We start from the raw sequence: 26,305 nt of genomic DNA, 5'->3' as shown, positions 1-26,305 counted from the left end.
GAACCTGAGGCTCACCCCGTAGTCCCTAATGCTTGGTCTCTGTTCAGAGGGCATCTCCAGCCCAGCTTGGCAACAATTCAGCCTTGACTGCAAGGCCCTAGTTCAGAACCGAAGTTTAATGGGCTCACAAGGGCTTTGGTCTCCATTGCACAGTGGTGTGGTTTTGTTTTCAGCTTTCTTGGAAGAAACTTACATACCCCGTCAGGTTCTTCTTTTGACCAAGGTGATCTTTCTCTGAGCCTCCATCCTACTGTGTTTCTGTCAATCCTCCCTTTGTGTTTTTAACAGGCTTTTCTTTATTTAGTGAGATGTCATTAGGAGCAGCAGTCAGGGCCCGTGAACCTGCTGTCCTCATGGGGGAGGGCCTCGGTGTCTTGAGAAGCCCACTCCCCTTAATCCTGCCCATGGCTTGGGCTTCGCACTCTCTTTGGTCTGAGGCAGCCTGGGGCTCCCCTGCTGTGGTCTGGTTTGCTGGGAGGCTTGGCCAACTTTGTACCGATGATCACAGCTAGAGTTAGTTTTCCCAACACAGTCTGGGAGTCTTTGTCTTTTCCTAGGGATTTGATCTACTTGAACTTTAGGTCGAAATTGTTACATTTAGTCTGCAATGATCTGTTTTGTGCTTTCTGGTTTTTCACTCGTGGGCTAGATTCTCTTGGTTATTTTCTCTTCCATGTTTCAGCAGCTTTAGGCTCTGTTTGCACGGCACTGTGTTCACCAGGAAGTTAATCAAAGCATTCTGTAGCAGACGCTTCTCTGATTATGAAGCTCATGGGCTAAATGATCTCTTTGGAGTCCTTTTTCTACTTAAGGCCAAAAATTTAACAGCCCCCCTCCTTTTTTCCCAATCACTTGGTAAATACAATTTGGATTTTCATGTTCCCATTATTGTTATTACAGTATCTATATCTGCAGTATGTAAAATCAAATGCAGCAACTGCACCTGCACACAGTTTTGTAATAATTACAAACCTTAGCTCTCTTTCCATGCTTCCCCGGTCCCTACTCAGCCTTTTCTTCTATGACCTTGGTTCTAAAGTATGTCATAGCTCTCTGCTGGTAGACATGGGCCTTCAGGATGAACTTCAGCAAGGGCACCTGGCTGGCACACTGTGTGAGCCTTCTATATCAGAAAGTACCTCCCAGTGGCTCCATTGTCTCCATTGCAGAATGGCCTGGATTTTGCACTTTTTGGGTAATTGTGTTTTATTCTGGCCTGGCAATCCCTATGATTTCTCCCCTTTAAATTGGCATATCAAAGCTCTTACCAAAACACATCTTCATATGACTCTCTTTTGGCCAGTTCTATCAGAACATAGCAAGGTCAGCCAGTCTGAACATTTCCCCGTGGAACTAGATTCTGGAGTTCAAACTGGCTGAGTATCAATAGTTTTGTATGTTCCCATCTAGTAGGTCTATCTTGAGTCCACTTAAATTTGTTTCCAACTTTAAAAAATGTATGTATTTTTGGGCCCGGCGTGATAGCATAGTGGTTAAGGTCCTCACCTTGAACGTGCCGGGATCCCATATGGATGGCCGGTTCTGATCCTGGCGGCCCCCGCTTGCCATCCAGCTCCCTGCTTGTGACCTGGGAAAACAGTTGAGGATGGCCCAAAGCCTTGGGACCCTGCACCCACGTGGGAGACCTGGAAGAAGCTCCTGGCTCTTGGCTTCGGATTGGCTCAGCTCCAGCTGTTGTGACCACTTGGGAAGTGAACCATCAGATGGAAAGATATTCCTCTCTGTATATCTTCCTCTGTATATCTGCCTTTCCAATAAAAATAAATCTTTAAAAAAATTTATTTATTTTTAATGTAAAGACAGATTTACAGAGAGGAGAGACAAAAAGATCTGCAGTTAGCTGATTCACCCCCGGACTCTGGCTGCAACTGCCAGAGCTGAGCCTATCTGAAGCCAGGAGCCAGGAGCTTTCTCTGGGTCTCCTACAGGGGTGCAGGGTCCCAAGGCTTTGGGCTGTCCTTGACTGATTTCCCAGGTCACAAGCAGGGAGCTGGATGGGAAGTGAGGCAGCTGGGACATGAACTAGCACCATATGGGATTCCAGCATGCAAGGCGAACACTTTAGCCACTAGGCTATTGAGACTGGTCCTGTTTTCTACTTTTTAAAAATTAGCTTCTGATTTGATAATAGCATTAGATGTATGGAAGGATAATTCTTTTTATCATTAAGCTCTTTAGATGTAGAGGATGAAGAATTCTTTTTCTCGTTAACAGTTTTACTTGAGCATGGTACATTTGCTATATAATGACCTAATATCAATACATGATAAGCTAACATCCATCCAGCATTCCTTGTTTTCTTTTTTCTCTAATGTTTTCTTGTCTATTTCTAGATCCTGTCTGGGATACCACATCAGATTTCACTGTCACGTCTTCTTGGACACCTGCGACTCAGACAGTCCCTATTTTTGATGACCCAGATCCTTTCCAGGAGTGTTGGTCAAGTCTTGGGCAGAAGGACCTTCAAATGGAAAGTGTCCAAGCTTTTAGCTCGTGGTGAGATGTGGGGGTTGAGCTTCAGGGAAGAAGACTACAGGGACCATGTCTTTCATGTCACCTCCAGGGTGCAGTTGACTGGACTCATCATGGTGGGTACATGGACCCTGGCCACCTGCCTGGAAGACTGTTTGCCAGGCTGGGCCTCCACCAAATTACTCATTTTTCCTTCTTTTCCTACATTACTTGTAACTCAAAAAGGTCTCCTCAGGGCATAAAGAACCTGCATGAGTTACTTGGATTTCTGCATGGAACATACGGCAGGTGCATCTTGACTGTTTATTGCATTATTTATTCAAATGTGGTTTTGAGTGTATTTCCTCTACCCTTTGGGTTCTATTCAATGCTATGTTGTTGTATGGTGCCCAAGGCTGCTGGAAGCGAATGTGTGTTGCTGTCCCACTCACTGCCTTCTTGACTGGCTCCAGGAGATGCTCCAGTAATTTTTGGTATGTCTTGCCATCTGGAATCAGCCATGGGTCTCCTCGATTGCTTTTAACAAGAATGGTATCAGGGACCAAGATCTGGGTTCTGAGTGTGCTTGTTGCAACTGGGGAAGGTGGGTACCTCTTTAGTTTCTGCTTTTGGTTCTGCTCCATCAGTTCTTGCATCCCCCTAGAGGATCCTTTCTCTAGTCTCCATAGCTGTTATCTGTCCTCTCAGACTTTTTCTCTGGCTATATTTTGGGAAATCTAGCCAAGCAGTTCAGATTTGTCTTCCACATCACTGAGTTTCTTTCTTGGCACTGATTGTGGACTCTAGGATACTGAGTTTTCTTGCCCATCCCCTGCAGCTTCTTCTCCCTCTTATTTCCCTCTTAGCTCAAGTCTCAGAGACTTGCTTTTCCCAGGACCTCTGCAGAAGACACAGCTTCTTCTTTGTTCCTGAATGCTTTTTCGTCGTGTCCTCTGTTGGCTTGGGTATTTCATTCATGCTTGCTCAATATATTTTGTAAATATTTGGTGCCAGGTGCTGGGAAATGAAACAGCAACCAAGCCAGCCACAAACTTCTGCTTCCTGGGTGGGGGTGAGGGGGCAAGGAGCCAGGGGGACAAGTGATTTTTGCTCTTAGATAAAATGAAGCCTGTGAAATATTGTAACAGGCAGAACTATGTCCTCAAAAAGATGGATGGAAGTCTTAACCCCAGCACTCAGGATCTTGCCTTACTTGAAAATAGGGTCATTGCTGAGGTGATAAATTAGGATGAGGTCGCACTAAAACAGGCTGAGCTCTCAATCCTCCGTGACGCCATGTGAAGCCAACCAGAGGCCTCCAGAGGGCAAGCCAGAGACACACTTGGGTGTTGGTAATGCCAGAAGCGACAAGACCAGCAGGGAGGAATACTGAAACCTCCCAGATGGCATAGTCCCTAGGCCTAGTCCCCAACCTCTAAACCCACGGACAATGAGCTTCTGTTGTCCTAAGCCCCAAGGTCATGGTATTTTCCTACAGTGGCTCCAGGAACTGAATCCAGCCATCAATCAGTGACATGAAGGAAATCAGAAGAAAGAGGGGAGGTGGATGTGAGAAGGGGAGGGGCACAGGAGAGCCCTCCATTTGAGGCTTTGGGGAGGACTGAACAAGGGCTGTGCACAGGATGCCCTTGGATAATACTTGCGGGAAGCGTAGCCCCAGGAAAACAGGAAGCTGTTTCAAGTGTCTGCCCTACGAAGACATCCCCACCCACAGCAGAATGCCAGCTGCACCAGTCCTCCCTCCAGACCAGCCCTGCTGCAGGTGCCCGTGGCATGTTTACCACACTGCCAGAGTCTGCCAGGCCCCAGCAGCTATGTCCAGAGTGCACAATCCATCCTGGAGGAGGTGATCAGCAACTGGAGCATTGCTCTCCTTGCTCAGGTTCCCATCTGTGAACTCCTGGAATATAACAGCTCCAAACTGCCACCTGCTCTGGCTAGTGTTAACCCAGGACTTCCCCAAGACAGAAGGGACACATCAGCAGGGGGCCTCTGGGGTCTCCTTGCCAACAGTCTTAAATGTGGGCATGAGGCAAAGGATGATAACTGAAACAGCTTCTTGATGATGTCAGGATGTAAGAGGACATTTCTTAGGTCAGTACTCAAGATTCCTGGGAACTGGATTTGAATTCTTTTTCCAACCTCATCATCTCCCCCTACACCTCCATCCTAAGTCTTTAGGTTCCTAGGATTTTCTGTGGGTGCCAAGCATGAGATGAGGGTATCCACCTGCACTCTAATCAGCTCAGTCTCCCTGCCCACCTCCTGCTGCTTGGAGTCCTGCCCAAATGTGGTCTCTTCTTTGGTGCCTGTTGGAACCCTCCAGCCAGGCAGAATTAGTTGTTTCCTCCTCTGTTCCTACGCCCTTTGATTTCATTTTCCCTTGGGAGTTCTCAGTCTCCCCAACCACTCTGTGAGCATTCCTGGGGATAAGGCCAGCCCTGGTGGCATCTGGGAGCCCAGGAGAAGGGCTAGCACACAAAAGGCGCTGGAGTGAGTTTGCAGAATGAATGGACAAGCAACAATCAGGACTCATTCACAATGGGACAGCTTCTTGTGCACTGTTTCTGTCCCCTAGGTGACTGCCACTGGACAGGGCCCAGGAACTGGGGTTGCTGGATCAACAGTATTCTTTGCTGGGAGCTTTCGGCCACAGTACCTCTCTCTAAGTCATTTCAGAATGGAGCTGGTAATAATGTATGCCATGCTTGTTCCACAGGCTGTTGGAGGTCGGGGGGAGAAAGACAAAACCACCGGGAGAACTCCCCACAGTTGTACGCCTGGCAGTTTGCACCTTAGGCTGGTGTTGGACAACAAGCTGGGGAAAATTCCAAAGAAGTCAACTCCACAGAGATCCCCTAAAGCCAGAGGTGCCAAAGTGGATGTGAACTTGAAGCTCCATCAGTCTCCAGGGTTCTGGAGAGCTCCAAATGCATAGGGATAGTCAGCTTTCTAGCTGCGGGCAGCAACACCCACCTTGAGTTTCTTGACGCTGGTGCAGGGGTCATTGGAGAAGCTCTCGGTGTCGGAGATCTCAATGTCCTCACCGTACAGCACCCCAGTCAGGTCGTTTCTTACCTGTCAGTAGAAAGAAGGCAGAGAATGGGTGGGCTGGCAGGCACTGGAAGGGCAGGCTCAGCAAGGCCATCCTGGGAAGCAGCTCCCCGCTCTACTGACACCACAAGGGGATTTGTTGTTTATAAACTAGGAGGCTCTGTGGGACCATGGGACCTTTGAGATTGTCCCTTCAGCCTTACCCTGCATTTGATGGATGGACAGGGAAGGCAAGATAGGGCAGATGTTCACAAAGAATGTCCAGGGGCTTGTGGGAGGTAGGCCTATCTGTCTCCAACCCAGTCCAAGTAAACTTTTCTTTTAATACTGTTTTCTATAACCTTTCTGAAATACACTTGCATACCTATAAGAAAAGAAACTTGAGCAGATACACATCCTCGTCCATAGCACCATCAGTATTCATGTTACCAAAAGGAAGACAGATAAGCAAGTTGTGGCATAGGGACAGCACTGTGGTGCATTGAGTTAAGCTACCATTTGCGACACAGCATTCCATATCTGAGTGCACTAGCTGCTCCACGTCTAATACAGCAACCTGCTAATGTGCCTGGGAAGGCATCAGGTGATGGTTCAATTACTTGGCCCCTGCCACCTATGTGGCAGACCTGGTTGCTGGCTTCACGATTTGACTTGGCTTAAATCAACCTGTTGGAATTATGTAGGGGAGTGAACCAATAGCTGGAAGATCACCTAGTCTTTGCCTCTTTCTGTCACTCTGTTTTTCAAGCACATGTCTTTAAAAGAACTGCATTGTAGACATACAATAGAATGCTGTCCTACCTTAAAAAAAAAAGAATAAAATCCCTTGATATATGCCATACATTGTGCTTTGTGAAATAGACTGGACCCAACAGGACAAATGAAGCAGGATTCCAGTTACACACGGTAGCCAGAGCAGATGGAGAGTTGAACAATGGTCTCCAGGGGCTAGGGAGTCAGTGGCTAGAGGGTGGAAAGTTTCAGTTTGAGCTGACTGAAAGTTGTGGAAATGGACGGCGGTGATAGTTGTGCAACACTGTAAATGTGTTAATGAGCTGAGCTATACGCTTAAAAATGGCCACAATGATCACTTTCATGTGTTTGAACACAATACAAACATGCACTTCATGTTTCTGTAGTCAGCCAATAAAAGGCACATACAAGTGTTTGGAATCATCTGGCCCTAAATGGCACAGCATAGTCCCTGGGAAGCTCCAACAGAAGCTGCCATTTCTTATTTCTTCAAAAGGACATGAAACAAAAGGACACAGACATGGACATGCATGATTTCTGGCCAGCAGGGCCTGAGTGTGCACTCCTCTGAATGCCTGAAATGCTTTGTAAAAAGAAAGAAAGAGAGAAAGAAAGAAAGAAAGAAGAGAAAGAAAAGAAAAGAAAAAGAAAAAAGAAAGCAGTTCAGGGCCAGTGTTGTGGCATAGCTAGTAAAGCTGCCTCTTGCAGTGTCTGCACCCCATATGGGCCCTGGTTCAAGTTTTGGATGCTCCACTTTCTAATTCAACTCCCAGTTTATGGCCTGGGAAAGCAGCAGAGGAAGGCCCAAGTCCTTGGGTCCCCAGCACCCATATTGGATACTCAGAAGAAACTCCTGGCTCCTGGCTTTGGACTGGCCAAGCTCTGGCCATTGTGGCCCCTTATGGAGTATGCCAATGGATAAAAGATCATTCTCTCCATGTGTTGCTCCTTCTCTTTCTCTCCTGTAAGTCTGCCTTTCAAATAAATAAATCTTAAAAACAAAGAAGGAAGTTGAAGAGTCAGGGAGAAATTTGTCCATCCTTAGTTTTTACTTTTATTGAGGAGGAATATTGGGAACTGGCAGATTGAAAAAGTGCTTGCTTAGCGATCAGATTTCTTTCCTACCAGGGCAAATCCTTTCTAGACACAGGTAGGGCCTCAGGGCAGGGAACAATTGCAATGATCAGACACAGAACAGGTATAATGCTCGCCCCTGTTGGACGGCAGTGTGGCTCAGTGCACCAGCCCAGGGGCACACAGGTCAGGCCCTACCTCTTGGCCTGTGTGGCACCCCCATGTAGGGATGCTATGTGCCCTCTCCCACCTGGACATGTCACTCGCAGAGTTGACTCAACAAGGCTCAGGAAAAACCTGGAGGATGTGGAATGCCTTCCTAGTTATGACAATTCTCTATGGTGCCTACCAGTTGGCAGAAATCACATCTGGATGCAAGCATGGCATTAAGGCTGTCAGTGTCTCAAATTTGTGTGTATATATGCATGTGCATATGTGTGCGTGTGTATGTGTAAGTATAAGATATTTCAATGGCAGCCAGAACTCAAAGTAAGCCAAAAATGCCCTAGAGGTTGTTCATCCCTTCCATAAATTCATGGACAAGAAAGCTGAGGTGTGAGTCTGGCCCAGTGCTTGCTCCTGGAAGGTCTCTTCTGGATTCTACCCGACGTGGCTAACTCAAGACCCACAGACCAGGACAGTCAGCGCCATCAGCCACTTGCCTGTCACCCATCATTCCAGCACTGAGGAGCCTGCTCTGGGCTTGGGTGTGTATTCTAATGGATTTTTTTCTTTTAAGGGAAGGCACAGGGGACATTTTAAAAGCACATTTTAAAAGCACAAAAGTGTGGAAAGGAAATAATGCAGTTGAGTTTGCTCACAAGGGGAAGGAGTCATCCTCGCTCCGCCCCCACATGTAGACAGGGGAATGTCACAGTGTCCAGGTGAAGGCCTTGCTATGGACATTGACAAGTGTTCTTTTTTTATGGAATTGCAGGGATCACAGGGGTAACAGAACTGGTGCCAGGCACATGGCCATGAGTTCAGCTTCTCTGTTCATCTCTGTTGTCAAAGTAGACTCATGGAACCATTCATTCCCAAGGGAATAGGGAACACTCCACACAACACTCATCCCCACACGCCTCTGGTACCCTGGCTGCAGCTCATGGGGGCCCCATCTGCCTGCATGGCCACTAGGAGTATGATCTGCTGGAAGCTCCTGGGCATGCAGGGAGGGCTGGGAGAGATGGACAGTGACAGGCACATCAGGGAACACGGGTGGAGACAGAGAAGAAACTGCATCTTCATCTGGAAAACAAGACTGGGCAGGCAGTGGACACAGGTGGGCAGGGGTGAGGAAGAACATGAACAGGGAGACAGCGTGAAGAGATGGGGTGTGGGGGTGGCTCCCAAAGACCAAAGCTTCCTGGCCAGCCTAAAGGATGCTGGCAATACATGTAGGTGGAAGCTTTGCTCACTGGGCCACAGTGCCACCCCTCTCCCTCTCTGCTTCTAAAGCAGGGTATCCAGGCCCCTTCCTTGAGAACAAATCCCCAAAGAGCCAAAGTTATTTGGCTTCATCCAGCGCAGAGCCAAGGAAATGTGCCTCATTCCTAGAAGACAGCGTGCAACTCATCCAAGATCAAGGGCCCTTTCTGGAGGCCTTGGACACATGAGTTGCAGAGTGTTAAGCGCAGGGGTTCTCGGGATCCTGTGCAGCTTCAGAAAGAAAAAATCAAATCAAGAACGATGACACTGAACTCAAACTCTCCAATTTTCTACAAGAAGGCAAGAGGCAAGAAGAAACCACAGTTCTAGCCCAGGCCGAGAGCTGTGGAACAGCCCTGCTCTGACCGGGTAGAGCGAGGACCCTGCCAGGTCCCATCAGCATCTGCGTGTGGACACCAGTGCCTTGGCACTCTGCCTCCTATGCAGCTGGTTCCCAGGGCTGTGGACAAGGAGGGCGACAGGGACTTGTCACTCCAATGAAGCCATCACAATGGCCTCATTCTTCCAGTTGACTGTGTGCCCGCCTCCATCCACACACTGTGCACTGGGGACAACAGTTGATCCCTCATGGACAGCTGGCGGATGGGTGCACACACAGGAACAGGAGTAAGTACAGGTGAACAGATACCCCGGAAGAGTGCCTTGCTTGGCACAACAGAGCCCATGTGAGATGGATCGATGTGGGTTTCCTGGTGAGCCAGGGAGGCTGACTGTCAGTTACACCCACTCACCCTGCAGGGTCTTGCCCTCGGGGTCTCTGCTCAGCACACACACATCACACACATTGCTGCCTCACCCAGCTCTCCCAAGGAACTCCTTAGTCTCAAGCCCAGGAAACATTTCTACTGTCCTTTGGTCCAGCCCAGGTAGTCTTTGCATCTCCTACCACACTCCTGTTCCCCGTCCCTCTCTGTTAGCCACAGCGGAGCCAGTGATCTCCCTGGCCCTACAGGTGCTCCAGTCACCCATTCTCTGGCAAAGCAAGGTCAGGGGTCTGGTGAGGGCAGTCCCCTGTCACCTGGCAAGGGATCTTTCTAGATCCCAGGTTCTTGGTCTTGGCTCCTGTCATCTCGTGCCCAGTCAATGCCCAGCTTCAGGGCTTCTGTGCCTTCTGGACAATTACCCCGAGCCCTGCACCATTCAGAATGGCATGTGTTTGCTCCTACCAGCCTTATGTACGCATACATGTATTCACTCATGATATTGCCAACTCCCCTATCCAGCTGCTGTGTGAAGTCATGCTGGGCCTGTCCAGTCAGGGTGAGAGATTTGAATCAGCCGACTTCCCTGGAGTGTAAGTCCTCACTGACACAGAGACTCTCAAGTTCATTCAGGGGCACACTCCTGGGAGTGGCGGCAGCACAGCAGCTGGTAGAGCCAGGCCAGCAGTGGGGAAGAACAAGGAAAAGGAGGCCAGCCTGAGCAGCGGCACGTGCGGGGGTCCTGGAGTGGGAAGGAACAAACAGAGAAGCTACCAGAAGGCCAGAGTTGGGCTGAGCGTAGAGCATAAAGCAGAGGGGGAGGGGAGGGTGTTGCAGTGAAATGAGAAAGAGGAGGGAGGCAGGGCTGGAAAGATTCCAGTGTATGGCTAAAGCTGTGTGAGCTCCTGGTGCTGCTCTCCAGGCTGGGCGGCCACAGGCTGCCTTAACTCGCTCCCTCCAACCAGTCACCAGGCCCCATGGTGAACAGATCCTGCACAATGCCTCATTCTGCAGTGAGATTTCTCTTCTGCCCCTCTACTGCACATGCCTTCCTTTTAACCCATAGATACTTCCATTCCGGCCCCTACTCCCAGGCCAGATCCCAACTGTGTCCCAGGGAAAACTGGAAAAAAGGAAGGGAGGGAGAAGGACATGAGAGGAGGTGAGAGAGGACACAGAAAGAAACACACAAGAGGATGCTAGCACAAGTTAGCATGTTCAAACCACACGAATCAGTCACAGTTGGATCCAGCGCACAGGCTGACTGGCAGACTATGGGAGTGCCCGGGACCCCTGAGCCGCGTCTGTGTGGCTCCAAGTTGTCTAGACACCTTCCCTAATGAGGCCCTGGCATCAACTGTGGAAGCATCCAGAAGGCACGGATCCAGAAAGATAGAGAGAATCAAGGCCCTATCCTACCACACGCAGTTTACAACTCTTAGAAAATTCTAATTAGGTTAGGAAATGAACTCCAGAGTGGAACAAATTCCCAACTTCCCTATGGAAGCCAAGGTAACCTACTTTATCATTCAAATGCACCCACTATATATAGCCCTGAATTGTGCCAAAATGTCACTCCTCTTACCTGACGGAAGCGTGTAATTATAGATCTACTTCTGTTCATTCATGAAATGCGTCTTCACCTGATTAAACAATTCATTCAAGTAAAATCCATTAAAATATGGAACATGCGAAAACGTGCCTCGTTCGAAGCAGAGGGCACTGATGTAGTTAAGATGCTAATGAGGATAAACAGGCATTTGAAACACTCAAATCTGAATAATTCAGGTCACTTTTACTGGGGCTGATGCTCCCCAGGAACTGTCATTAATTTAAGCTCATTAAAAAATTAGCCTGGAGAAGTGTAGACTGAGGAAACAAGCTCTGTCTGACTCCAAACACTGAGGATCTATCACGTGGAAGAGGGGGTGCCTGGCTCTGGGGGAACCCCCTGGCAGGTGGTTTAAGAAAGCAGATTTTGGATCAAAGCCAAACACTGCATTCTAGTAACAGAGAAGGAGGCTTTTGTAGGCAGTGAGCTCCCCACCATCAGAGGTAGGCAAGCAAGAGCTAGTTGGGATACTACAGAGGAGAACGCCCTTCCCCCACAATGCCTGTGGTTTCAGAGGTGGGTGGGGTGTGTGAGTATTTCCAATGCCCACCTGTTTTTAAAGTTTTTAAAAGTGTTGAAGCAACACTAATGAGTTGTGAGGTTTTCCAGATACTTGCAGTAGGAACTTGGACACTTTTTAAAGATTGATCTATTCATTTGAAAGTCAGAATTACAGAGTGGCAGAGACAGAGATCTTCCATCTGCTAGTTTACTTCCCCAGATGGCTTCAATGGCCAGAGCTGGGTTAGGTCAAAGTCAGGAGCCAGGTGTTTCATCCTCCTGGGACGGGTGGGTGGGGTGCAGCTGCTGGAGGAAGGCTGGTGCATGTGCCGGCTGGGAGCAGGGACCCCCAATAGTGCAGCAATGGGTTTCTCTGAGCCCTCCAGACTCACCTAAGATGCTGCCCATCCAAGGGAGGGCAGAAAACGGAAGCTGCGATCTCCTCTTCCTGACGCCCCCAAGTTGCTTTGCCTGAGCTTTAGGGGATAAATACACTCCTTCAAGGGGGCGGGGCAACACTACTCCCAGCACTCAAAGACCTCTTCCCATCAGCTAGACACCGCAGTTCTAGAAATTCCAGAGGCTTGTCAGTGTGGTGGATAGAGTAACATTCCCTTCCCCAAGGATGTTTAGGCCCTGGAACCTGTTACCCGACATGACAAAGGGGCTCTGCAAAATGGGACCAAGTGGATAAGCTTGGAGAAGCTGTGAGACCACACACAATCCCAAGAGGGAGGCCATGGAGACAGAGAAGGTGATGACAGAGATGTGATGACAGCATCAGGAACCGGAGGGGTTGGTGGGAAGTGTCTGCTGCTGGCTTTGAACATGGAGGAAGACACCAGGAGCCAAGGAATGTAGCAGCTTCTAGAAGCTGGAAAAGGGTCAGGAAGCTTTTCTTCAGAGCCTTCAGAAGGAACCAGCCTTACTGGCACCCTGACCCTGACCCTGACCCGGACCTGGACCCACTGATTTTGATCCTCCAACCTCCACACCTGTGGGATCATTAGTTTGTGCCGGAGTCAGATGCTGTGGCAATAGCTTGTAAGGCCAACTGCCTGCAATGCTGGGATCCCTTATTGACACTGATTCTACTCCCAGTTGCCCTGCTTCTAATACAGCATTCTACTAATGTGCCTGGGAAAGCAGCAGAGGATGGTCCAAGTGCTTGGACCCCTGCACCCATGTGGGAGACCTGGAAAAAGCTCCTGGTTTCTGGTTTCACCCTGGCCAAACCCTGGCCATTGTGGCCATCTAAAGAGTAAAACAGAGGATGAAAGACCTCTCTCTCTGTGTGCCTACCTCTCTCCTTTCTCTCTCTGTGACTCTGAGTTTAAAATAAATAGCTCAATCTTTAAAAAAAACAGGGGCTGGCACAGTGACTCAACATGCCAATCCTCCACCTGCAAGCTCCAGTATCCTATATGGGCACCAGTTTGAGTCCTAACTGCTCTACTTCTGACCCAGCTCCCTGCTGCGGCCTCAGAAGGCAGCAGAGGATGGCCCAAGTCCTTGCGCCACTGCATCTACTTGGGAGACCAGGGGAAGCTCCTGGCTTTGAATCACTTTAGCTCTGGTCATTGCAGCCATTTGGGGAGTGGAAGGAAGATCTTTCTGTCACTCCTCTGTAAAATCTGCCTTTCCAATAAACAAATCTTTAAAGATATATAAAATAAAAATAAACAAGCTACCAAGCATCTGATGTTTGCTACATAAAGAGGTGCCCAGAGTGATTAGTTATGCTCACCTATTCTCAAATGCTGCCTCGCACAGGACTCCCCTCATTCCCAGGCCAGCTGCGACAGCCCTAGGCTCAGGGTCTTCTTCCTGGCTAAATTAAGAATATCCCAGGATTCCATATCCCTTCCATTGAGGGATATCCCTTTTTCTTCCATGAGCCCAGCATGGAGGCTGCCTCAGGAAGTGGAACCAAGCCCATGGCGTCTGATTGTAAGAGGCTCCCTTGATGCCGCCAAGCAGCAGGCTTTCCCTTTGCCTCCAGAGGCCAGCCCTCAGCAAAGACAGGGGAGGGGAGTGAGCCATGAGCACCCCGAGGCTTTCTCGTGACAAAGTGCTGTTGCTTTCATTGCAGCAACTCATCATTATTAAGCAGATTACTGGATATCAGTAAAATAGAGAGGTTACCCAGTTAAGACGATGAAACTAGGACTAGGCGGGAAGCCAGCAATAGGCAGCGTGAGCCTCTACCACCCAAACAGGGGAGGCAGTTAAAGGACTCACACCTGCTGTGAGTGTGCAAAATTCAAAGTTGCTGTCCTCTGAGCCCTCCTTGCTCCTGGCTGCTGCTGTGGGCTACAGGAAGGATCAAGAGGACTTAGGTTGGGGGGGGGGGGTGCGGTATACTACAGACAGTCTAGGCCTGTGAGATGCCTATCTGGGTTCTCCTGAGGAAGAGGAGGAGCTGTCACCATGGCCAGTAGGGCAGCTAGGCCGTACAGCAAAAGCCAGGGCCAGTGGAGAAGCCACCAGGAGCCTGATGTAAGCTCCTTCGAGGCGGATCTTTCTATGCTGGGTGAGTCTAGTCAATCCAGGACACAGGTATTGGAGCGCCCATGGGAAGCCCTGGAAGGAGTCAGGCAGAAAAAAGAAAGAAAAAACCAAGGGTGTTTCTCTCCTGCCCCATGCCCTGTCTTGGGGATGGAGCACATTGGGTACTGCGGCCTCTCAGTCCTTGGACCTGCATTTGCACTGGTTGGCCTCCTTGGTTCTGTTCAAATACTTTCTCCCAGATACACTCTCCTTAGCAGCCATCCACTTACTGCCAGGACCTGAGCTGACATCACAACATGTCTTCCAAACAACTTTGTTCCTGATTATTGTAACTGAGCATTTTAACATCGGGTTTCTAATTCATTTTACCATCAGCTGCATGTGTGCTCATCACCTCTGGGTCCTGACCTCTACTCTCCTCTGAGCCAGTCCTGTCCACCCTCTCGGTCCCATGACATACAGGTCCTCCTCTAGGAAGTCCTTCTGGGTTCTGCAGGCCCTTCTGAACACCTGTGTCCTCCGTTCACCCACTCCAGGCCGGAGCTTTCTGTAGCTGGAGTCTTGCAGAGCCTGAAGACCCTACTTCCACAGTACACAGCATGGGGGCGGCTTAGACCAAGAGGAGCTGAGCATCCAATAGCACCCCACCCCTGCCAAGGTCAGGCAAGACAATCTGCCCTTGCCCTTGCCTGGAGCCCAGAGGGCCAGCCCCATCCTATGGAGGTGCTGAGAGTGTGTCCTGGCGGCCAGGTGCACTGACCGCGTCCTGGGTGAATGTGGCACCAAAGTGCTGAGCAGGCTGCCTGTGTGGCAGCAGGGTTGCAGGCGTGCTAAGCTAAGCACTTTCTACAATGGTTGGGCAGCAGGTAGATACTCTGCAGAGCCTGAGTGGAATTTTCCAAAGGGACCAAAGTTGGAGGCACCGACGTCACCGTTGTTGCCGTGGCTTGTCACCCTACCCTGCTGCCTCTGGTCTAAGGACAACCAGAAAATCTGTGGACCCTGTCTAAGGCACTGTGGGAGTTCAACAAAATGGCCTGGCTCCGACAATACTGGTTGAATGTGTGAGTGAATGAATGAGCCTGCAGAAAGCCTGCCCATCTGCCCAAGGTGTGCACTGCTTCGAGCTTGGGACCCCACGTCCACAGGGAAGGCATGGGGCACACTCATGCTGTGTCTCTGCTCCAGAGAGAAGGGTTCTTGGTCATGAACGGCAGAATGTTCCAGAAAGCAAGCCAGAGAAGACAACTGGCGGAGGCTGTACACATTCGTGGTAGGTGAGAGAGCCTGGCCCAGCAGTGAGTTCATTTACTGAACCTTCATCCACATCACACCACTCTTCCTGGCCACTGGCAATTAGCTAAAAGGCAGAGATGTGATTAGTTCATGAGCAATAAAGATTCAGGGAGGTTGAGTCGGCTGCCCAGGGTCACTTAGTGGGGATGTAGCAAGCTTGGGAATGCAAAAGCAGCCACAGATGGCATGCAGGTGAATGGTTGCATCTGAACGAAGCCCAGCACCTCCTGATGCACAAACCCAGGGGTTTCAGGTTGTAGATGCCTGTCCTAGATGTCTAGGTCCACAGTAAAGCTCCTGGGATTCTAGCTGCCCTCTAGGGAGGCCATAGGAGGGAGGTGAGAGCACAGACCCTGGGTTCAGATGGCTCCAGATCTGGATGGCCTGGCAGTGTCCCCAATGCCCAGGACCTTTTCCCTGGGTCAAAGACTTGAGCCACAACTTGCCTGGAGGCTACTGGGAAGGTCAAACCAAGCTACTGCATGCTGAGAGTCTACCACGGCCGAGGTTCAAAAGATGGCAATGATCAGATGGCACAGTCAGGAAGGGTGGGGGTGTGGTGGGTGGAGTGGCAGTTTCATGGGGTTGGAGAAAGGGAGGGAAGTGATGGTGGTGCCACCAGCACTGAATGGTGCACCTGCTCTGGGGACCAGCAGAATGCTTATCCGCACCCTGTGAAGGCCCTAGGGCATGCATGGGCACCGGGGTGGTAGGCATCTTCCCATCTGCCCTGGAACGAGCTGATGTATGGTACTCAGTGACTCCCAGAGGGGAGGAAGGCAGCTGTCAGCTAACTTGCCGTGGCAAATCGTGTAATGTGCCATGTTCCTGGGGCAGGCAGACCCCTCTCTCCACTGCCACCTGCTACCCATGGCCACTGACTCATGCAGGAGGCCTGGGCATGTGGGAAGGAATGGCAGTGGCAATGGTTCTGCAGTAGGGTCCAAGCCCCTGCAGGAGGTTGGAACATGGTGGTCAGAGGTGGCTTTTTCTGCCTCCACTTGAAAGTCATTGCTTTGGCAAAGAAGGGAGGATGTGGGGAAAGTCTGTTGATGTTGCTGTAGGTGTGAGAGGACAAGTCTCTGGCAAGGGACACACCCCATGTCCCACGACCAGCCCTGAGGTTGACAGGAGAACTGTCGACTTGCTCAAGAGGACATTACCCTGAGAGAGCAGTGGGAGGAAACCAGACTCCCCCTGCAAGCCACACCAGTGTCATCACGAGGTCCTGCACACTGACGCCCAGTTTGCAGAGGGGACCAGGGATCAGTTACCCTCATGTCTGCACACCGATGACATCCGGGGACTCATGCAAACCATGGAATGTTGCAAAGGATGGGAATGTCACGCGCAGATGTCCAACTCCCACAACTGCGCCCTCCTCCCGAAAGTGACAGAAAGGATGAAGGGAGAATAAAAATAGGAGGGGGATCTGCCTCAGAACTGGAAAATAGGGAAGAGTGCCATCGAGATGTCACCACTTTGAGGAATTTCTGCTAAGGTATGGTGCCAATGGAAGCAGCCTGGAGCCTGACTCATAGCTCTCCTTCCTGAGAAAGCCATGTGCTTCTGAGGGGAGGGCAGGTAGGCACGTGAGGGCTGTGCTGGGCCACAGCTGGGGTTGAAGCCTGCCTCTGGAAATTCCCCTCCTTCACCATGCAGCCCCCCAGCCTTCAGAAGGAGCGAGTCCATTAGAGCCAAAGACAAGCAAATGCTGTGCACGTACAGTTTCCTCAGGATAGGTGTGGGCAGCCTTCAGGCTCTGCAGGCAGAGGAGGGCTACCAGACACCAGGACATACCTCTGGAGTCAGCACTCTCTGAGTGTGTAGGAGACTCGCCCACGGACCCAGGGGCTCCCAAAGCCCTCGGGCTGCCTACCCCTGGGCATGGGCCATTGGATCATGCAGTCATTCAGATGAGTCTTTGAGATGAAGAGCCCAATAGCCTTTAGATTCAACAATGAGAAGGTTCAAGAAGAGCTCATCCATGTCGTAAGCAAACAGCAATGGGGCAAGACACAGGGAATCTTCCAGAATTTCCCCAAGATATAAAGAAAATAAACCAGGAAGGAAGAATAACCCTTCTAAAATGATTTGCTCTAGGAAGTAATCTTCAAAGAGATGAAAGCAAACCAACTCTTCAAACCAGAAGAAATGGGATGTGCAGCAAAAGAGACTGAAATGAGGGCTGAGCATCGGACCTCACTGTGGGGGTGCTAGTTAAGATGTCAACGTCCTATTTCAGAATGCCTGGGTTTGTCATCCATCGCTGGTTCCTGGTTCCAGCTTCCTAGAGATGCAGTTATTAGGAGGCAGGGTGATGACTCAAGTGGTCCAGTTCCTGTCGTCCACATGGGAGACCTGGGTTGAATTCCCACCTCCCAGCTTCAATCCAGACCAATCTCAGCTATTGTGGCAGCTGAGGGAGTGAACCAGCAGAAGGGAGCTTTCTCTGCCTCTATTTGTTCTTCACCCCAGGATCTCAAATAAATCCATGAAAAGAGAGATCAAAAGGATGCTGGCAAAGCTAAGATGCTAGTGACAAGAAACGAATAATGCCATAATTCTAAGAAGCATGAGAAGCCAGAAAGAGTGGAATTTAACCATTAAAAAAATGAACAGGGCCCGGCGGCGTGGCCTAGCGGCTAAAGTCCTCGCCTTGAACGCCCCGGGATCCCATATGGGCGCCGGTTCTAATCCCGGCAGCTCCACTTCCCATCCAGCTCCCTGCTTGTGGCCTGGGAAAGCAGTCGAGGACAGCCCAATGCTTTGGGACCCTGCACCCACGTGGGAGGCCCGGAAGAGGTTCCTGGTTCTCAGCTTCGGACTGGCGCGCACCAGCCCGTTGCGGCTCACTTGGGGAGTGAATCATCGGACGGAAAATCTTCCTCTCTGTCTCTCCTCTCTGTATATCTGACTTTGTAATAAAATAAATAAATCTTAAAAAAAAATGAACAGATACTATGTACAGACACCTTGAGATGTTCTCTCAGAATGTGAGAAGTAGTCTAAGATAAAATAATAATAATAATCTAAAATAATAAGAGTAGTTTAAGATAAAAATGACTAGAGAGAAATTAGTGACATGGGAATATGCCACAGAGATTCACTTGTGAATTATTGGTAGTTCTAAAGGTGGTATCTAACAAAGAATTAAGCAGAAATGCAACAAAAGAAAACTTTCGTAGCTTGAAAAAGACCAGATTGTTTAAATTAAAATAATAATTATAATAACAACAATATCTCAGACTTGATACAGATCAAATATGTCTTATTTTTTCTTTGAAGATAACAAAAGAATCCTTTGAGCATCCAATTGAAAGGAGCAAAAAGACTTGTCTATAAAGGAACCAAAGCAGATGGCCTCGGACTTCATAACAACACTGATGTCATATCTGGAGAGGTTTGAGGAAAAAAGTTATAATGATAGGAATCTATACTTGGATAACTTGTCATTCACAGGAGAAGCAACAGAAAAAGGCTGTGATTCATACAAGGACACCTTAGATATAAAATTCTATGACCTTCCTGAAAAAGTCACTCAAAGAGCACTCACCCCACTGTTATGTGAGAGATGTCAGTGGCTGCTGAAGCCATGTAAATACAGATTTGAATTTTAAAATCATTGTTACTGTAATGATTTAAAAATACAATCAATATCTCAAATAACAAATGAGAAAGAATAGTTGCAAAAAAGCAAATAAAAACTAAAGTTACAAGGGTTGGCATTGTGGCACAGTGGTCTGAATCACCACCTGCAGTGCTGGCACCCCATGTGAGTGCCAGTTCATGTGCTTCCTGTTCTATTTTTGAGTCAGCTCCCTGCTAATGCATCTGGGAAAGCAGAAGCTGGCCCAAGTCTTTGAGCTTCTGCATCCATATGAGAGAGCTGGATGAAGTTCCAGGCATCTGGATTCAGGCTGGACCGGCCAGAGAAACTGCAGTCATTTGGGGAATGAACCAGCAGGTGGAAGATCTCTGTGTGTGTGTCTGTCTGTCTCACCCTATGTCTCTATAACTTAGCCTTTCAAAGAAGTGAGTAAATAAGTTAATCATCAGTCATCTAAAATTATGTAACAACACAAAATCACAGGTGATGAGGGAAGATGGCAGATAAATGTGGCCATTTCTATAGCTTACAGTAGAAGCGAGCATATTTCAAAATGCTTGTGGGAAAACGGAATTAAAATTATAAGCTTCTCTTGATTCCAAAATTCAAAATCTATTGTATGTTTTTAATAACATTTTACATGTATGATGAACAAAAGGTTTTCTGTACCTCAAATCCATTTGCATCAAAATAAATGCACCTTTAACTCTGTTTTTTCATGAACTTTTTGAAGTGCCCTCATCTCACTGCATGATTATATTGATATTTAAAGAAATAGAAATCTAAGATTGTAAACATAAAGTGTCATCAAGGAGAAGTTTTATTATAATGAGGAAGAAAAACTATTTAGACAAAAATATAGCATTTGGACAAAGCTGTAATCAAAGACAAATTTATATACAAGCAATAGAGATACAGAAAATACTAAAAAGCAAGCATGAAAATCAAGATATTAGAAAAAGAATGAGAAAACATTCATAAAGAAGGAAAGGTATTCACAAAAAGAACAGCAAAGCAAATAAATTAAAAAGTAGATAAAAAACCAAAGTTCATAAAACTCCAAGAACTGGTCTCTTGGTTAAAAAACAGCTCAGATTGAACTTAGTTTCACGATGTGTTTAGTAAGAGAAATGCCTGAAGAGCATATTCACCCCTATTGGTGGGGGAAGGTTGCCGCTGCCCCAAGCATTCAAGGAGGCTGTTCTTACCAGGGAGCTCTACTGATAGGTAAAATGCATGAATAAGACTCCCAGTGGGACTGTTAGGATTCTAAGAAAGACCTTCTTTTATCCTGGAGCAGGTGACCATTTAAGAAGTAAAAGCCAAGAGGTGTTGGATCTGTAGGAGGAAGTGGAGTAAGCCAGGAAGGGTGTTATGGGACCTGGAAGAGGACAGTAACCAGGCAAAGCAATGCCAATAGTGCCACCAGGTGGCCACAGAAGGCAAGCTTCCTCAGTTGTGCTGGGACCACAAGCAGGTGTCACGGATCCTGAAGAATCTGAGTTGATGTGCTTGGTCCAAGTTTAATTTCATTTACAAAAACAAGCAATGGGATAATTTTTTGCTTGCTTTATTTAATATGTTAATATCAGCTACATCAATAAAACAGGCAAGTTATAAAACGAAAGAAACCAAAGGGGAAAAATACATCAGTGATAAGAAAGTACATATGACAAAGACACAGAAACTTAACAATTACACTCAAACATATGCTAATAAATTTGAGTATCTCAAGGAAAAGGAAAAAATAAGTTACTAAATTCGTTAAAGAAGTATAAAACTAAAGGGACTGATAAGGAAGAAGCCACCAAGAAAATCTGTAGCAGCTAATCTGTCTATGTTATAAACTATACAGGGCACCAAAAAAGGATGGCAAAGTTTCTAAATCATGTTCCTGACAACTAAACCTAAGAAAGACAGCACAATCACAGTGAATATAAATTATTGTTACATGTACCTACAGAGAAAACCCCATGTCCACAGATTAAGGGAATAATCTAGTATGAGCTAGAATGGGATGCTAACAATGTTTAATGTGAGTGAGAGTTCTAGACTAACCCATCCTACTTCTCTATGCAATGCATCACAGGTCTACCACAGTGTGACCTTGTTGTTCAAAAGCTCACCCCATTCCCCATTGCAAAGGATCAGCCATGTCTTCCAGGTGTTCTGATCAAACATTCAGCATCGTCTGTGATGCGTTGCTTTTTGCCACATCACATATCCACTCCCTGTGAAAAATTCTGTCCACTTCACAGTCAACAATGATCTAGAGGGCCCGGCGGCGTGGCCTAGCGGCTAAAGTCCTCGCCTTGAAAGCCCAGGGATCCCATATGGGCGCCGGTTCTAATCCCGGCAGCTCCACTTCCCATCCAGCTCCCTGCTTGTGGCCTGGGACAGCAGTTGAGGACGGTCCAATGCTTTGGGACCTTGCACCCGCGTGGGAGACCTGGAAGAGGTTCCAGGTTCCCGGCTTCGGATTGGCGCACCAGCCCATTGCGGCTCACTTGGGGAGTGAATCATCGGACGGAAAATCTTCCTCTCTGTCTGTCCTCCTCTGTGTATATCTGGCTGTAATAAAATGAATAAATCTTTAAAAAAAAATACAACGATCTAGAATTAGATTGGCTTTTGCTCTCTAACCCAAGTTCCTGCCCTGCCCTCTGTGGGCAAGGTGATGCTTTCAAAACCTAAGTCAGACAAATGTCCCTCTTCCTCCTAAAAACTCTCTAGAAGTCCAGGAGTAAATCCAATACTTTGATAAGCTAACTTCCAACTCAAGTGCAAGACTATTTCATGGGGAAAAAAGTATCTTTTCAACAAACCATCCTGGGGCAGCAGAATAGCTGCACACAAAAGACTGAAGTTGTAAAAATCATGCTTTACATTTTAAAACAAACCTAGAAACTCTTGGAAGAAAACATGGGTTAAGTTTTCATGACCCTGGAATGTCCTTAGGTATGGGGGCCCAAAGCAAAAGCGACCGCAACCAGAGAGAAAAAATGATAAATCTGACTTTATCAAAATAAAAAAAGTTTCATGTAAAAGACATAGTCAAGAAAGTAAAAAAAAAAAAATACAATTCACAGAATGAGAGAATATATTTGTTAAGCAGATAGTTTGTCCCTGACTTATGACTTTTCAACTCTACAGTGATGTGAAAATAATGCACATTTTAGTAGCAAGTGAACTTTCAACTGAAATTTTGATCTCTCCCTCAGGTTAGCAAATCTGGTACAGTACTCTCTTGTGAGGCCGGAGAGTAGCAGTGAACTTCAGCCCTCATCAGCCCACATTAGTTCAATGAGATCTGCAGTGCACTGGGTCCTAAGCTATGATGCTTGACAAGCAAAGTGGATTAAACGCTTTTCCAATTTACAATATTTTCAACTTACATTGGGCTTCTCAGGACACAGCTCCATCATAAGAACCTTGTATGGTTCTAATATCCAGAATATATAGAGCACTCTTCCAACTCAATAATAAAAGAATAATCAACTAAAAATTGCAAAATGGATTTTATAGGCATATCTTCAAAGAAGATATATAATACACACATCAAAACACATATGAAGAGATACTGAACATTGTTGTTCACGAGCATAATCAACATCCCAAGAGCAATGAGATACCACTTCACACCCACCAGGATGACTATAAATGTTTTATCATAAATAACAAGTGTTGGCAAGGATGTGGTGAATGGATCCCTCATACATTGCTTGGAGAAATGGGAAACGGTACAGCCATTGATATAAACCACAAAACGGCTGGGCCATTCCTCAGAACGTTAAACACAGAATTACCAGGTGATCACCCAAGAGGATCAAAAATATCCATCCACACAAAAACTTGTTCTTAACAGTATGATTCACACTAACCAAACGCAAAAGCAGCCAAATGCCCATCAACTGAAAAATAAACAAACACATGGGTTATATCCACTTAATGGGCTATGATTTGGCCTTGATACAGGCTGGAGCAAGGATTAACTTTGAGAACATTCTGCTGAGTGGACAAACCAAAAGGCCCTGTACCTTATGACTGCATTTGATGAATTACCTGTTGCAGGCAAATCCAGGGACAGAACATAGAGCAGTGGTTTGTAGAAGCTGAAGGGAAGGAGAAATGCTTAGTTGTTAATGGATATGAAATTCCTTCTGGAGGTGATGAGCAGGTTCTAGGATAATATAGTGGAAATGGTTGTAGATCATTGTGCATATACTGGAAACTATTTAATTGCAAGTTTCCAATGGCTAAAATGGTAGCTTTTATATTAAGTGATTTTTCTCCTCAAGAAAACCAAAACACTGTCCAGTTTCTCAGCTAACTCAAAGCATAAGCCAAAGTCCTCATAAGTGTCCTACAGGAATCTCAAATTACTTTCCATTCTCACCAGGAACAAACCACTCCACTTTCCCCTCAACCACTCTACTGCAGTTATAATGGGCTCCCTGAGGTTGTTCTAATACCACCAGAACACCTGCCACCTCAGGATCTTGGCACATCTCTCCATCTGGAACCCTCTTCTAGATACCCCTGTGACTTTCCAGTCACTGGCTTCAAGTGTCTGCTTAAGCTCCACCTTATCTTTGAGACTCTCCTCAACCTTATTCCACTCCACAAGGCATAATGCATCCCCCTTGTCCTGTGTTATTTTTTAACCCTAACACTAATTATTACCTGGCATAATATAAATTTATGATGGGGTTTACAATTATTAGAAAATGGAATTCAAACAAAAAATTAAAAAATGAGTTTATTTTGTAATCTAAGCATCATCGAGTTTGAGACACCTTTGTATGCACTACTTTCAACCATTTGGTTCATTCTAGAGAACTGAAGGACCTGGAAATGTAGCCATGACAATGCCATTTTTTCTCACATTATTAAACTGAAGCAAAATGGGTGTAATTTGAAGATATATGCTTTATAAGTTTGGGGGGTAGGGAAGTCAGAAGGAACCAAATCAGGACTGTAAGGTGGGTGCCTAATGGTTTCCCTTTGAAACTGATGGAAAAAATTTCATTATTTGATGTGAGAAATGAGCAGGAATGTTGTTGTTGCAGTGACAGGATCTCTGTGGAAGTTTTCATAACTTTCAAACAGCTTTCCTAATAAGATGTTACCATCCTTTAGCCCCGCGAAAAATTAATAAGCAAAATTATGTGAACATACAAAAAACCCCCAACCAACCAACCAACCAACCAACCAACCCAACAACAACACCCACTACCATGACATTTGCTCTGGTCCAGCCCACTTTGACCTTCCAAGACCACTGCCAGCTCTTGGTAGCCATTGCTCTGATCATACTTTGTCTTCAGCCTTATGCAAGTCTTTGAAAAAATGCTTCAGGATCTTGATTCCTACTTAGATAATATTTCCATTAAAAACTGCTCTTGTCTCTCAGCTGATCTGAGCACAAGAGCTTTGGCATCCACTAAGCAGAAAGCTTGCTCCACTGTCATTTTGCAGTCAGAATTGTGTAAACTGAGTCATTGAGATGTCTACAGTGTTGGCTATTGTCCCTGCTGTTGCTTATCGGTCCTCTTCAACCAACAAGAGTAATTTTCTTCCTCATAAACTGATGTGGTTGGCTTGCTGCCAGAGGTTTTATCTTCAACATCATCTGGTCCCATTCTAAAGATGAGTTTCCTATTGTCCAAGTGTGAATTTCTTTGATGGCATTGCTACCCTCCATTCTTTGTAAAGCATTCATGGCTGCACCATTCCTATACACGAACTTCATGATAAATTTGGTATTGGGTTTTGCTTCGATTTTAGCAAAAATCATCTGTCCCTTGGTTGCAATACGGCTTCAGACATGCAGTGAGCACTGCAGGTGGTGTGTTTATAGACAGACAGAATGAACATTTGGCAATACAGGTGTGCTTCTGATAAGGGCTTGGATGTCTTATCCTTGTGCAGCCTCCAACTCACTCCTATTCCAACATGCTGTAACAACTGATTTTGGTGTAAGCAGGGTTTCAATCCATGCATAGATTTGTTCAAAATAAGCATTTCCATAAACATTTTGAAAATCCTCTCCTTTTACTGTATTCTATCATCTGCTTCCCTGCCCCACAATAACGCAAGTGCTAAGAAGGCAGGGATTTTGTTTCTACAGTGTCGATAGTGCCTTTTCTGTGACCAACACATATTAGGCACTCAAGCAATGCTTGTTAAATAAACAAGCACATTATAGGTGAAACCGATGACTGTGAGTTCTCATACTCACTGATCAAAGAAAAAGAACATACAGCTACCAACATAGATTCTAAGCAGGCACCTTACTTTCTTGTAGGCCTTTCTTGAATATTCACTCAGTAAATAAAAATAGAACATGCCTTGACAGAATGAGGAACATTTGTTGTAACAGATAGCCTAATTATCTTCCTAACAGAATTCTTGTTAAGATAATGAACAAGTTCAGAATACCTCTTACTACTACTTTTGAAAAAATATTGATTTATTTACTTTAAAGGCAGCTAGAGAGAGAGGGAGATGGGGAAAGAGATGTTCCACCTGCTGACTCCCCCAGCTGGTCCCCAAATGGCTGCATGGTTCCTGTGCAGGTGCAGAAGCCCAAAGACTTAGGCCATCTTTCACTGCTTTCCCATGTGCATTAGCAGGAGGCTGGATTAAAAGTGGAGCCGCTGGGTTTGGAGCCAGCGCCTGTATGGGATGTTAGCATTGCGGGTGGCAGCTGAACCTGCTGTGTCACAATGTCAACCCCCTTATTATCACTATTTTAAAAACCACTTCTAGAACATGCAGCAACTGAAGCAATAAGAACAACAATAGCTAATATATATTAGGTGCTTCCTTGGACTCCTGTTCTAAAGCCCTATGTGCTTTACACGCAGTTGCTCTTTCAATAGCTGTAACACTGGGGTAATAAGAGTACCAGGGATGCTGAAAAACTAAGTCACCTGCACCAAGTCACTCAGCTAACTAGAACCAGAACCTGGCCAGTCAGTCTGCTCTTGGGCACTGAAGGCACCTCTGTGAAAAGGACAGAGGTGAAGGGGTCACAACAGTGGAAAACAGAATACAGCATTAGCTCTGCTCCAAACATTCTGGTTGTCTACTTAGAAAATTCAAAAGAATTCATAGAAGGAAAACTACTGGAAGGATATAGTCAATCCCAACAGGTATACAAACAAGACTGACAAATCTCCCGTATTCTAGCAATATCCACCATTAGAAGTGTTAGGGAGAGAAGATCCTATTCTTCAAAGTCATACT

The 26,305-nt window shown here is 46.8% G+C and overlaps 1 protein-coding gene across 1 annotated transcript in view; it reads right to left on the bottom strand.

Annotated features, from left to right (window-relative positions):
* The window catches only part of GABBR2 (gamma-aminobutyric acid type B receptor subunit 2), a 336,630-nt gene that overhangs the window by 155,854 nt on the left and 154,471 nt on the right, over positions 1–26,305 (bottom strand). Inside the window, exon 4 of the mRNA XM_058673018.1 lies at positions 5,470–5,571. Within this exon, the coding sequence (XP_058529001.1) occupies positions 5,470–5,571 (102 nt within the window). The remainder of the gene's footprint in view (positions 1–5,469; positions 5,572–26,305) is intronic.

The sequence above is a fragment of the Ochotona princeps genome, chromosome 14, assembly GCF_030435755.1.
Source record: "Ochotona princeps isolate mOchPri1 chromosome 14, mOchPri1.hap1, whole genome shotgun sequence".
In the NCBI taxonomy this organism is placed as follows: domain Eukaryota; kingdom Metazoa; phylum Chordata; class Mammalia; order Lagomorpha; family Ochotonidae; genus Ochotona; species Ochotona princeps.
Note: the sequence above shows the minus strand (reverse complement) of the source record. Positions and strands in the feature narration are given on the sequence as shown.